At 37.1% G+C, this 14,007-nt stretch overlaps 1 protein-coding gene across 1 annotated transcript in view; it reads left to right on the top strand.

The window, feature by feature from the left end:
- Positions 1 to 1,294: 1,294 nt before the first annotated feature.
- Positions 1,295 to 14,007, top strand: part of NRDE2 (NRDE-2, necessary for RNA interference, domain containing) — a gene marked incomplete at its 5' end in the record, with an annotated part of 30,341 nt that continues 17,628 nt past the window's right edge. The window contains 6 exons of the mRNA XM_010134493.1: positions 1,295 to 1,332; positions 6,767 to 6,873; positions 8,914 to 9,138; positions 11,056 to 11,205; positions 12,656 to 13,118; positions 13,262 to 13,664. Coding sequence (XP_010132795.1) covers positions 1,295 to 1,332; positions 6,767 to 6,873; positions 8,914 to 9,138; positions 11,056 to 11,205; positions 12,656 to 13,118; positions 13,262 to 13,664 — 1,386 coding nt within the window. The remainder of the gene's footprint in view (positions 1,333 to 6,766; positions 6,874 to 8,913; positions 9,139 to 11,055; positions 11,206 to 12,655; positions 13,119 to 13,261; positions 13,665 to 14,007) is intronic.

Here is a 14,007-nt window from a genome sequence, read left to right on the forward strand (position 1 = left end):
TGCGGACCGGTGCGCTCCGCCCACACCGTGGGGTCGCGGCGTGCGTGGTGCTGCTGCTGGGGCTCGGTCCCTGGCAGCGGCAGTCTCTGTCCCAGGCCTCTGGAGCCTTGGGTCTCGTCCGCCCAGACGGCCCTGCCGCTGAGAGCGTTCCACAGGCGCTGCTTCCCAGGGTGGTGTTGCAGCCCGCGTCCCTGCCTCCGGTGCGGGTTACCCGGGGGCGTCTGGCGCGCACAGGCGTGTGGCTGGCGGGCTGAATAAAGTTACCATACTTAGGAATAAAGTTACTTTACGTGAGGTAACTTTAGGACCCCGAAATAGGGACATTACCGTAAAAATGATGTTGGCTTCTCCTTGGCGGGTGTTCAGGTGTGTTCAGGCTTGCTTGTGCTGGTAGGTAGTGGAGGCAAGGTTGTAGAAATACTCAACCTTGAAAAATATGTGTAAACTTCTGTGTGTGGTGGCGAAGGTTTGCTGTGCAGAAAAGGAGGCTCGGTGCTGGTAGGTGCTGGAGGCAAGGTTGTAGAAATACTCAACCTTGAAAAATATGTGTAAACTTCTGTGTGTGGTGGCGAAGGTTTGCTGTGCAGAAAAGGAGGTGGTGGTTGGTTTGTTTGCTTTGCTACTAGCCTTAGATATGTTTTTTCATTTCCTTGCGTATTAAGCCAACTTCTAGTTGTAAAGGAGATATATATTGGTATGTCACGAGCGAGATGAGGATTCAAGTTACCATTTTGACTGTAATGGTTGCTGTCTAGCAAGTTATACTTAATAGATTTTTAATACTTGAATAAAACAAGTGAACTCTATCTGGTGTGTTGGTAAAATCTGAAGGATGTGCAACATTTGTTAATTTTACTGGGAGATACTTTGAACTATGCTTTTGGCTTGCCGTGCCCATCCTCTAGACACCACAGCAAGGAGAAGCACTAAGAGAACTGTTCATCTAGGCCGCATTTCTTGTGTATTTGGTCCAGTCAGTATGGTGAGCTTTTGAAGCTTGTAGTAATGCGGGCAGGGGTTAGCTTCTTGGTGTAACCTGTTCTGCATACCCTCTGATGGCGTTGCAGCTGTTGATACTCAGTCTGCCAGCACAGAGATGTTATACCCACATTTAGGAGCTTTTCTGGTAATGACACTCGGTGCAGGAAGTAGTGGACATAATAAGATCTCAAGTTGCACCTTCTAGGAAAAGAGGAGCAGCTCTGCCAGGCAGAGGTTGAGTAAAATTCTTTAGTTGCTTATACATTAAAACTCTGGGAATTTAGCCTTTAGGTTTGTTATGTGGTCACTGCAGACCACCTCTGTGAAAGATCAAATTCCACAGAAAAAGATGTTAAAACTGACTTTGGGATCTATTTTTCAGTTATCAACACTGTTTAGGAGTTACATCCTGCTCTCCTGGAAGTTTTTTTTTACAATTATTGACAAAATTTTAAGGCACATAATTTGTTTGGTTTGTGTTTTAGCCAATATCATACCTTGTTTTTAAATACCACATTTCAGTATAAATTATAAAAATTAGATATTAACTCTGAATCACATTTATGGTGGCATATATCAAATTTCACACGTTCAGCTTGTGAGAACTTGAGAACTTGATGGGAAACTTTGGTATCTGTCTGATAGATGACTCTTCTCACAGCTGATACGAAGCTGAAGTCCGTCATACAGAGATCAGAGTATGTTGTATTTAATGTGATATGCAAAACTCAAGGGTCTTTTGCAGTCATTTAGGGATACTTAGGAGTTTTATTGTAAAAGTTGAAATAATAATGTAAACATACTGGCCATGTTTTGTTCCTCGGGCTACCTCTGTCCAGTACTCTGACAAACCTTCCTGAACCATTTAGAAATAGGAGTGCTGCCTGAAACAGAAGTATTGCTCCCCACTCTTCCTGTTCTGCTGGATTGCTGAGTTGCAGCAGCCTCTAGAGTGCAAAGTAATTTTGTATACGGTTTCTTACAATTATGTTGTTAAGCTTAATTAGTTTCTGGTAGAAGATAAATTACAAATTTATCATTAGCCATGAACAGAGCGGTGGTAATAATTAACCCTTCTGACAGTAGTAAGCATTACGCACAGCTTTATTTACAGTCTGAACTATTGTGTACGTAAGGCAATGCAGTGATTTTTGCTGAAAGCAGATTTTCAGGATCTGAGGCAACAAAAGGCTTTTCATAACTCTTAAAAATTGTCTCTGTAGACATGCACTGTAAGTTTTAATTTTTTTTTTTTTGCTTGGGAAGGTATAAAGAAGGTTCATTTAGATTGCTTCTGCTGTTGTGGTCGTAAATGAGGATGGTAGAGTAGAACAGTAACAAGTACATGCATATTATTACAAAGGAAGTATTTTCTATTTTTTATTCTTTATGTTCTTTAAAAAGATAAATCTGATCTGCAAAAATGATAAACTTTTTAGAATCTGACAAGTAAAAATATAAAATTGAAAAGGTAGAGTTTTAAAGTTTGGGACGTATTTTGATGTTTGAAATGCTTTTATCCAGCTAACTGACTCACTGGAGGTTATTTACAAGGAGGTTTGGACTTGCATGATGTGTAATGGAAAAAATTGTTCAGTTTGATTAAATTGTTCAGAAGATACTCTAGTTGGAGAATTCAAAGCATTTCCCTCTTGTACCCACAGAGACACATTGACTACAGGGGTTGGTTCTTGTAGTGTGATTCTTCAGTGTTTTGAAGATGCAATTTGATCTCATCTACTCAGGTAGAACCAAGCTACAGGCACAGTCAGGGGATTAATGTTTTTGACTCTATTTCTGAAAGCAAGTTTTCCTTGGAGGCCCTAAACCATTAATTTAAAATACAAAAAAATAAACCTTATTCTGCTTGTGCTTACTGTGGTAATTATATTAGTACTTATATAAGTTAGTGGATTCACATCTGTAAGGGAATAGAAGATAATTTCAGGTAAAGTTAAGTCAAAATGATATCTTGGAAGTTTGTTTCTGATAGTTAATGGTGACAATAGACATTATTTTGCTGTATTTAAGGCAAATTTCCAATGGAAATGGATCTCATGCATACTTGCTGTATATCTGTCTACCTCAATACTTGCTCGGTATCTCTTCCTCCTGAGGAGTTTTAACCCTTTTGGTCAAATTTGTTGTGGTGGGAGAAAGAAATGGCAAGAGTAGAGGAGGCTTGTGGAAATCTACATTTGCTTAGGAAAGATAAATCTAGATAAAGTGCCGCTGCTGTGAGAGAGGCTGTAACGTGAATTGAACTGTGTCCAGGATAGATGGGCTTGGCAATGGGCATCTGTACATTAGTCAACTAATAAACATCTTCAGGGAACACAATCCAACACAGCACAGGCTGCCTTCAAAGTTAAACGTCTTAGAGTTTTTTACTAATGCTCTGAATATTGTAAGTCTTGAATACTGAATTTGTCATCAACAGCTCTGTATGACTGAAGGCAAATTATTTAACCTCATTCTGCACTTGAGCTTACTTTTAAAAAAAAGTTATCCAGTGTTTTATTAAGTGTAATGAATTTAATATTAATATATTTGAAGTGATTTTTGAACTATAATTCTTCATTCAAATCAATATAGAACTACCTTGTAGTGATACCAGTAAATAGTAAATACTAGTAAATAATAGCAAATACTAGAAAATAATACTAGTAAATTATGTATTACAGTTTACAAAGGGAAACAATTCTTTATTAAAAAGAAGAGAAGCTCAAAATCTACAGAGAATATTATTGTGCCTGAAGTATGTTATTGGAGATCTGGGCAAAAACAAATTACACAAGTTTTTTATATCTTTGGAACAATTTTGAGGAGATCTGTCTGGCTAGTAAGTTACAGTGTGAGTGGTTATGTGAGAAACCTTTTTACCAGAGACTCTGCCAAGCAGTAAATTTTCATTTTGTTAGGTGGATCTCAGTAATACAATGCAAATTAAAAGAAAAATGGATTTTTTTTTTAAGGGAATTAAATGTCTCCTTTATTTCTGTAAATAAATAAAAGGCTTTATGCACAGACTAGTTGCATTTACTGAAAGCGGGACTGCTCTGGACTGTTGTGCTTTCTCTGAGTTTGTCTCTGTTTAATGAAGGCGGGAGTGTGACCAGAGAAAAAACATTGTAGGATTGCAGTTTGCTCCTGCGTTTCTTTACATCCCCATCATTACCAAAATGAGCAGAAATTAATGAATATAAGGAGGATAGTAGTTTTTAAAATCAATATAACAATAAATATACCTCAAAAATCTCAGGTGTAAAGTGGCACTCAGTATACTGCATGACATGTTGAATTACTGACTCCAATTTGATTTTGTAGTTATCAGGTGTATGAATTTAACAACTCCTGTGTGTTTTAAAATATGTAATGATTACATAATTATCCATAAGAAACCTTTTGGTGTTTCATGGAAAATGCTAAATACAGTTCTTCTAAGAAGTAATTCTGGTTTAGGTTGGGTTTTAATACATCTCTTACAGGATCAAAACAAGAAATTAGCTTATTGTTGCACAATGCTTTATCCTCCAGCAGGGGAAATAATTATGTTGATAGGCGGTTGAAATGTTGCTTGGATATCATCCAGCATCCTTCTCCCTTAAGCTCACCATAGGCTTTGGAAGAGTGCTTTGTGGTAGATTTCCAGTTTTGGAATCATATACGCACACTTGAAATGAAGGCTTTTATGCCAGGGTGGTTTAATTTACATTAAATAGTACATTTTTATCATATTTTAAATAGGCAAGTAAGGATCGTGGTTTTAAGGTTTCAATTTTTATTCTGATTTTACCTTAATATATCTTACGCATTTTCCTGAAAGGGGGGGGAAAAAACCCCCTCCTGTTGATTTGCAGCAGGATAGGGTAGTGTGTTTGTTTTGGTGATTCTGATTGCCAGGCAGAAGGTTACAATAATACATACATATATTATACAGCTGAATTTTTGTTTTTCTGTCTCCATCCTACATTTTGGTGAGCTGGGAAGTGTTGCGTGTCAGTGTTCTGCAGTGTATTGGTTGGGGTGTTCATGGGAAGTGTGTTTTTGTCCTGACAGTGCTACGAATTGTGGGTTCTCCTCTGCTCAGAAGTGGCGATTCAGGACAACCTAGGGAAGGTGGTCTTTGGTAGCAGGGTCAGTCTCTTGGGAAACACGAAGTAGAGCTTTTCTTGTTTGTATGTACTTCTTAATGAGTTTAACTTAGATTAACAAACTATTTTGCTCCATTTTAAATCATTTTGTGGAGAACAAGTCAGGGACATGAGACAGAAGAAAGAATTTTGGCATGAAGAGCTACTTCTGAAAGAAATACTGAGGAAGGAGGAGAGGTGTATGGCTTGGCAGACAATGAGTTCATGCTATTTAAGGATTAGAGGTCACTGTAGTCAAAAGCACAAAGACAGGAGTGTGACAGGAAGAACACCAAGGCAAAAATGGTTGTAAAGAGCATGGGGAACAGGCAGGGAGACCAAATCTATTCCTTTTATCTCCTGTGGTCTGGCACCAGAGAGGCTGCTGTTAAATTCTATGCTTATGCAAAATAACATTTGTAGTTTAATATGTTAGAAAATGTCACATACTTAAAAAAATTAGAGAAATGAAATCTCTGTGAAAATCGTTTTAATATCAGGAAAATTATGGCTTAAAGTTCCCTCTCCACAGCCTGTCAGTAACTGATCTTACTTGATGACTGAGGTCTAAATGCAGAATGGTTAATGCTGGCTAATATGTCAAAACTAGCATCAATTAGCTTTTTTCCCTCGCTATTTAAAAGTCTAGTGGTGTTTCAGTGGTTAGAGAACTGACAATCCAATGACATTTTTGACTGTTTATAAAACGCTTGAGTATTCTTATCAGTAATGGGTGTCCCTATCAATGAAATTGTTAGAACAATGTTAGAATCATCTGGTTGGAAGAGACCTTAAAGATCATCGAGTCCAACTGTTACCCCTGCACTGCCAGGGTCCCTACACCATGTCCCTCAGCACCAGATCCACACGGTTTTTAAACACTTCCAGGGATGGGGACTCCACCACCTCCGTAGGCAACCCATTCCAATGCTTAATAACCCCCTCCGTAAAGAAATTTTTCCTGATATCCAACCTAAACCTCCCCTGGCGCAACTTGAGGCCATTCCCCCTCGTCCTGTCATTCTCAATATGGGAGAAGAGATTGTGTTAAAAATATTTTCCATACAGTGAGTAAAGTTAATTTGTATAAGTTTGCATAAGTTGTATTGCATTTATTAGCTACACATTTCATTTAATTGTGCCTATCTGTAATTTTTTCACTTTTACTCTTTTAATACGTAAATATCTAAATTATATATTGTATATACTTTATAATTAATATAGAATGTATAAAGATACACTAGATCTTACAGAATTATGCATATATAATATACAATACATAAATATATTAAGTTAGGATTTTTACTTGGTAAAAATTAATATTGGACGTATTTGGATTTTGAAATGCATATAGTGGTGCTTGAAACATATCATCTGCTTTTAGTATGAACTTTTAAGTATTATTATATAGTGATTTTCTTAAAGCTTAAATTGATATCAGTGGAAGATTCCAGATCCTAAATATTTTACCTCATTACAACCTAGTGTTCTGCTAAATGGAAATTTCATGAATTGCTTTCTGATATGCTCAGTTATTACACGACTTAGATGAATTTGCAGCAAATGTCACTGTCTACTGACTAGATTAACCCCCAACTTAAAGTACAGCAAGTTAATTTTTATTGATCTCACACTTTCCTTTACCTGCAGAGCTGGACTGGCTGAGTAACCCGAGCTTCTCTACAGAAGATGCGCTATTACTGCATCAGCGTACTACAGAAGTTGCAAATTTTGTCCCTGAAAAGTCACCACTAGTAAGGTAGAATATACTTCAATATCTTTTAAAATAGCCTTTTTTTTTTGTCATGCTTATCTTTTGTTCTGTGAGACCAAAATCAGGGCTGCTTTTCATTCTGCTCTTCAGTATTTAAAAAGGCCTGAACTGAGTCATATATAAAAGTATGAATAATGCTTCCATGTCCTTTAACTTAAAATAATGAGAAATTATACTTGTGCAATTACATTCCCATTTTCTTTCTCTCACAGTTGCATTTAAATCATTCTTACTTCAGAGTGGAAAGGGAACAGAGTGATCGTGATTCTTCATTAGCTTTTGAATGTCCTAAGTGACCCTTGAAATAATACAAAGATTAAGCATCATCTTTGTGAGTTCTCTCTGAAAACCAGTTCAATCAGCCATTTCACAGTCAGGTTTTTTACTTTTTACAAACTAGTTGAAGATGTGAATTAATGAAATGTTACATGTATCAAGTTGTGCAGTTGTGTAGAATGTGCTGATTGCTGAGGTGGGTGATTATCTTCTTTTACAAAAATGAGCTTTAAGCAGGTGCATTTGCAAAACTGGTTTTAATACCGTCACTAGAATAGTTGCTATAGTTGACGTATCTACACTATAACTAGCGTGTAATAATTAATGGAATCAAGTTGCAGTTGCCAAGTTCAAAAACTTAGTCACTTTAATTTGATACGAGCTTCTGTGTTTACGATGACTGGTGGTCATGACAGAGAATGTATAATAACAATCACAGCTGAATACATATTTTTGTATACTTATTCTTACAGTGACTTGTGTGATTGAAATGCAGTCATTGTTCTGTTAGCAGTCATATATTCTGCTTATATTTCTTCAAATCTTTTCAGGACTTTAATGTCATAAAGCTGAGGAATTTATAAATTACTGTTCAGATAGAATAACACAGCAAACCCACCATGTTTAATTAATCTTTGAGAAAGATTTTGTCAAGAAATAATGAACGAAGAAATGATTGATCTTTTTGCCTATAACTAGGGTACGTTCTCAGTTCAGTAAAAGCTAATTACTTCAACATGGTGGTTCTGAGGGGGTTTGATTTTGGGTTTTTTTTGGTTTGGGGGAATATGTGTGTGTTTGAGAGGCCTGCTCATGGTTCTTCACTGGCTTTTTTTTTTCCTTAGTGCCCTTAAATAAATTGTGTAAGTTTTTTTCTTCTGGAGTGCCTTGCTTCTGAAATGCTGTGTTTTCTTTTATTGATATACTAGGAATATCAAGACTTGTCGTTCCTTTCTTTTAGTCAAAGATTCCAGGAAAAACTGTTTAAAAAGAGCTTGTGCTTTAATTAGGGGCTAGAGAAGACCTCCATTATTTCAGCTTATTATTAAATATGGGGGTGTATGTAGTATGTACAGTGATGCACGTGTGTTTTGGGAAAGCTATCTGTCCTTTGTGTGATCTCTTAGTTGATTGTCTGTTCCATGTAGTGTTTGTTACTACATTATATTATAACATTAATTCAGTAGTCATCAAAAATTGTTCTTTAATAGGAGAGATTTTAATTTTCTAATCTGGAGGTGATTCTAAAAGTGTGGTTTAGATATTTCTTACGTAAATCATAAAGAAACAAAGAATAAAAGTGCATACCTTTTTTCTTTTGCGGGTCACTCTGAAAGATTTCTTGTCTTTTTAGCTTGACCTAAGTTGTCTTAGCAAAGTTAGGAAGTTTTATGATCTCAGTCATTGTCTTTAATGTGGTGATGATAATAGAATCACAGATGGGTATTCATACAGATCACCCATCAAAATGCCTTTGACAATTAAAACTTTTAAGACTGTCAGTAATTCCAGCAGCTGAAAAAATAAAGATGGTTGTTTTTCAATGCAGATCTAGATCACTTCCATTCTGTGTGTTCCTGCTAACTCTCTTCTCTCTTATACAGGAGAATAAAGGCAAAGGGTAAAATGATTCTGAACTTTCTTGTGTTGGCATTTCTTTACAGTTTACTTCTTAGATGTGTAGGAGGGGTGTGTGTGTATATGTATGTATGTGTGTATATATATACACACACAATTGTTTCCAAGCAGGACTACTTCAAGATCAGAGTCGTCAGAGGAAAGCAGTACAGATGAGAGTCTGAAACAGTCAAGTAAGAAAAGGAAAAAGAAAAAGAAAAAGCATCACCACTATAAAAAGACAAAAAAGAAAACTAAAGGGGACTCCAGTAGCAGTGAATCAGACCTGGACGCTACTCACATCAAGGACAGGGCTGCAGGAAGTGGCAGAAATCACGAAAAGGAAGCAGCGGCAAAGTAGGTTTTTATTAATACTATGCAAGATGTAAATGTATTGTATTCTTATACTTATCTCTTCAACTTTATGAGTGAAATTCTTACCACTGGATTGTTTTTTTTCTAAGCTGTTTATGACTAAACCTTCATTCAAAGCAATGAAAATAGTATTAAGACCACTTTATAATCATACCTGAAAAACTGTGACTAAAATATTCTGTGAAGTACTGTTCTGCAGACCAAAGCATGGTAGTGGTGATATGTTTTTGAAGACGTGTAGAGGCTTATATTGAGATTTTGTAAACATCTTGTTTCCTTTCATGGATCTTCTTTTGGGAACATTCGGAGAGGGATTGCATTAAGCACTATTTTTTTAGTGCAAAAGCTTTAATAAACAGTTGTGTTTGCCTTCTAACTTCCTCTTCAAAGAGTTAACATTTCCTTAATTTCATAATAAGACAAAGTTTGTTGTACAATTTAACATTTCATTTATGTCCAGCTGTTTGTTGCTCTATGCTGTGTGCTTCATACTTCTTGCTCATGGTACATTTAGGTGGGTATTTGAACAATTGAAATTGTTTTTCTAGATCTTTTTGTTAATTCCAAGAGCTCTAAAGTACTGTGTAATTAGTGGAGCTGTTTTTTTTTTTATGGAACGAGAAAATAGGCACATAGTGACTGGCATGATCTCTGAGCAGTAAAAGTGTTTGGCGAACACACTGAGTATTCAAGTGAGGTCTACCTGGCTGTGCTTTTCTCAGTCTGTCGGGTTTCGATCTTTTCATTCAAAGTGGCCCAATCAAACTGGCTGTGTAAGTCACCTTTCCCTGTTTCTCATCATGTTTGCTAGTTTGAGCTCTCATTTTGCCTCTCTCTGATTCCCTAGTTTTTTCTGTCCTGCTTTTTCTTTAGCATCAGCAGCTCTGGCTCTAATTCACAACATGGCAGGTGCTCCTGGGGGAAGAGTGAAGATTTGGTGACATTGAGGAAGTGTTACAGCTGGGCGTAGTCCAGGCAGTCCTTGACCTTCCCCTAGTTTACTCCTTTTCCCAAGGCAGATTAAAGAGGAGCTCAGAGCACACGCTTGTGGGCACGTGTCTGTGCCAAGGGATCTTAATATTGTTTTGTTGTGGAGGAATGACAGTAGCATTGAAGGTTTTGTCTGATGCCTCTAGCCACTCTCACCTCCTCCCTTATGATGACTCTCTTTTTGGCTTGTGGTGTCTAAGGCTTTCTTGGCTGTGAGGAAGCACAGTAAAAATCACTGGGATGCTGACTATTTTGCTCTACCCAGTCACTCTTGTCTTTGCTGAATGCGTGTTTGGGGTGGGTGGAATGGGCTTACATGCTGAACCTGGTGCATCAGCTGTTTGCCAGACTGGGCTGGCCAGCCAGTGCTCTGCCCACATGAAAGGGTTTAAGTTCTTTCAGAGTGTTTTTCCTTCTTTCCATAAATTGTTGATACTGAGAGAATATTGAGTTTTCAGGAGACTGTTTTTGAAACCTGAACCACAAAATTGCTCTGAATGAAATAGGTCTTCTGACATTTTAGAAAGCCCTTCTCAGGACTATAAAACTCATTTACTAAGTTACGTATTTGTAACGTGAATTCAGATTGGAAGTTCATAGTTGTCTACAGTTTTCGAGTTTTGAGTAAGTTTTAGAAGTAGTAATATATGGCTTTTAGATTCAACTAATCAAGTGCTTGGCAAACTACAATTTTTGGAGGTGAAAAAAGTGTTTGTATTCTGTTTTGGTGGTTCTATGAGCGTATTTCTTGTTGATTTTTTTCCCAGCTGTGACTGACTTTGATAATGGATCATGTAGCATGACTTGAAGTAAATTAAATTATGAATTACAGAAACGCAATGTTGCCTGCGTTTTGTAAATGCTGAATATGTGCACAAATACTTAGAATACACTTCTCCTTTTCTTCAGTCTAGATAAGAAAACAACAAATCTTACCAGCAATCGTTTTGTTTGGCTTGATGATATCCAGGCTTTCACAGAAGAAACCTTCAGAATAGACAAGAAGCCAGACCCTGCAAACTGGGCCTACAAATCCCTGTATCGAGGGGACATAGCAAGGTACACTATGTTAGTTTCTATTGCTATTCATGCTATCACAGGGGCACTATTGCAGGATTCATTAATTTGAGTCTGTCTGTGAAATTGTTATGTATACAAAATAAGGTGACTGAATAGTTTATTTCAAAACTTGACTTTGCATTGTGCATAAATATTTTAAAAGGCAAAAGATGCCATGAAATAATGGGTGTAAAATGTATGACTTTCAGTTTGTCTAAAAACATTCTTTGTGTGGTAGACTGCAGCCCCGTGAACTTGTAGAACTGCCATTTGAAGGTGGCAGCACAGGCAGGTTCAGAACATGATTTTGTGGTCAAAATTCCCACGTTCTGTTACAGATCATCTTTGGGCGAGTGCCCTGTTTGATCTCTTGTTCCCTTTCTGTGTTTGAAAGGGAGATGAAGGGACTGATTATTTCATACTAAATTTGTGAAGAGGTTTACTTACTTGAGTAGTTTGATATCCTTGCAAAAAAACCTGTACAGGTACTTTCTTAGCAAACAGGTTTGTGTGTCAGATCACTCAGACATTGTATCTATCTTACGTTTCAACTTAATGTAGATGAAATTGCATATTCAGCATCCTTAGGGAGTTACTTATACTATTATGACCCTTTAGAACATTTACCTGCATTGAGAGGCCTGTCTAATGGAGTCTACACTGGACTCGTGCATGATGTATATACAGTTTTTGATATTCTCAAGGAAAATTATTTACTATACATATAAAAATTAATTATTTGTGGAGGAGGGAGTATTTATGAGGGTTTTTTTGTGGTGTATATATACCTTTGCAGTAAAATTGCCTGGTTACAATCCATACCAGTTTTCTACCATCTTTGGATTGTCAGCTGTTGAGATGAAAACTGTTATTTTAACATTGCCCATCACTGTGTCTGCCACTGAAATTGCATTCTTGGTTATATTAAGATGATATTTTCCTTTCTTGATCTATAAGATTATTGAGGCCTTCATGAACCTGGTCTCACTTTCCTTTCCAGCCCCCTCCCCACTTCTTGGCATATAAAATGGAGAGAGGCGTAGGGATACGGATACTGTATCCCTAAACTACTGGTGTCTGATTTTTCAGTTTGAAATAATCTAATCTAAATAGCCTTAAATAGTGCTGTCTGTTCTTTCTCCAGGTTTGTCTACGTGGCTTTAATTCATAGGAGTAAAAAAAAATATTTCTTCTGAGTACAACAAGATATTGTTGAATTCAGAGGAAGCTTAGTGTGATAATAAAAGTTGTGATGACACCGAAAAAAATATGTAAATTGAAGTCTTAAATAAGGAGAAAGTTACCAAGTTCTTATGGTTTTGAAGTTCTGTGCGTACATAATTTGGGTCAATTTGAATTAAAGTACTACTTCCAAGCTATCTTTCAAAAAGGAGGTGTCTTTTCTAACATGTATTTTAGAAGATGTTTAATTGTATTTTTTTCTTCTAAGATATAAAAGGAGAGGAGATTCCTGTCTTGGCTTAGATGCAAAGAAACAGTGTGTAACTTGGGACAGTTCTGCATCAAAAAGGAAGCAATTACAGAGTCGACCTGAGCGCTACTTCACAAAGAACAATGTGAAGATGCTGAACACAAATGGGATTCTTGTTTGCAATAAAACTTCTCCTTCTGACCCAGCTGCTTTTATACCAATTTTCCAAATGGAAACTGATGATCCTTCTGACACAACAGAGATAAATCCTCTTGGGATTTATGATCCATCAACTACAGTGTGGCTACAAGGAAAAGGGGCCAAGAGTGCAGATCATGAACCTGTAAATATGCAGCAGACAATTCAAGAGCCTGGGATAAACGTTAACTCCGTTCTAATGATGAAAGTGGAAGAACATAACAAGAAAGTCAGAGAAAACCCTAGAGATATTAATGCTTGGATGGAATTTGTTTCTTTTCAGGTATGTGTTCTGTCAGATCTGGTTGCTTATTGTAAGTAATAAATATATGAACTGTTAATTCATCTTCACAAATGGCAATATCCTTATCGTGATTCTAGTGGTGATTCTTCCTAATGTTGTAATGATTTTTCCTTTTGTTTTAGGATGAATTAATGGGAGGACCTAGCCCTTATGCCTGTATGGGAGAGCAGGAAGTAAGAAGAAAATCACTAAAATTAATCTTAGAAAAGAAACTGGCTATTTTGGAGAAGGCAATTGAAAGCAATCCAAGTAATATTGATCTGAAACTTGCCAGGCTGAAGCTTTGCTCAGAATTCTGGGAACCACCAGCTTTGATCAAAGAATGGCAGAAGCTAATTTTCTTACATCCCAATAATCCAGAGCTGTGGAAGAAATACCTTCTCTTCTGTCAAAGTCAGTTCACTACCTTTTCTGTTTCAAAAATCAATAGTCTCTACGGAAAATGTTTGACTACATTGGCAGCTGTACAGGATGGCAGCATGGTATCGCATCCTCTACTGCCTGGCACAGAAGAAGCTATGCTAGGTAAGGTTCGTTCGGTATCACGTTACGGTCAGAATGGTCTTCATAGGAGTTGAATACATTCTCTAAGAATAGAAGTTTTTATTCCCTTGAAAATGCTTGACATCCTGATTTCTTAGCTGAGAATTAAAGTAGATATTCCAACCAAATATGGATATAGCAGATGCTTTTCTTCCCCACAAGAGTTTGTGATATAACATCCAGTAAGTCTAATGTGCTGAGCAGTTTACAGTACAAATGTCAAGGCTGGAGAATTGCAGCCAACAGCTGAGAGATGTGCTCTTGTCTTTGAAAAATATTTAGGGGGGGGGGGGGGGGTGGCTTGTATAAGAAACAATTTTACTTT

The sequence above is a fragment of the Buceros rhinoceros genome, unplaced genomic scaffold, assembly GCF_000710305.1.
Source record: "Buceros rhinoceros silvestris isolate BGI_N320 unplaced genomic scaffold, ASM71030v1 scaffold4774, whole genome shotgun sequence".
NCBI lineage: Eukaryota > Metazoa > Chordata > Aves > Bucerotiformes > Bucerotidae > Buceros > Buceros rhinoceros.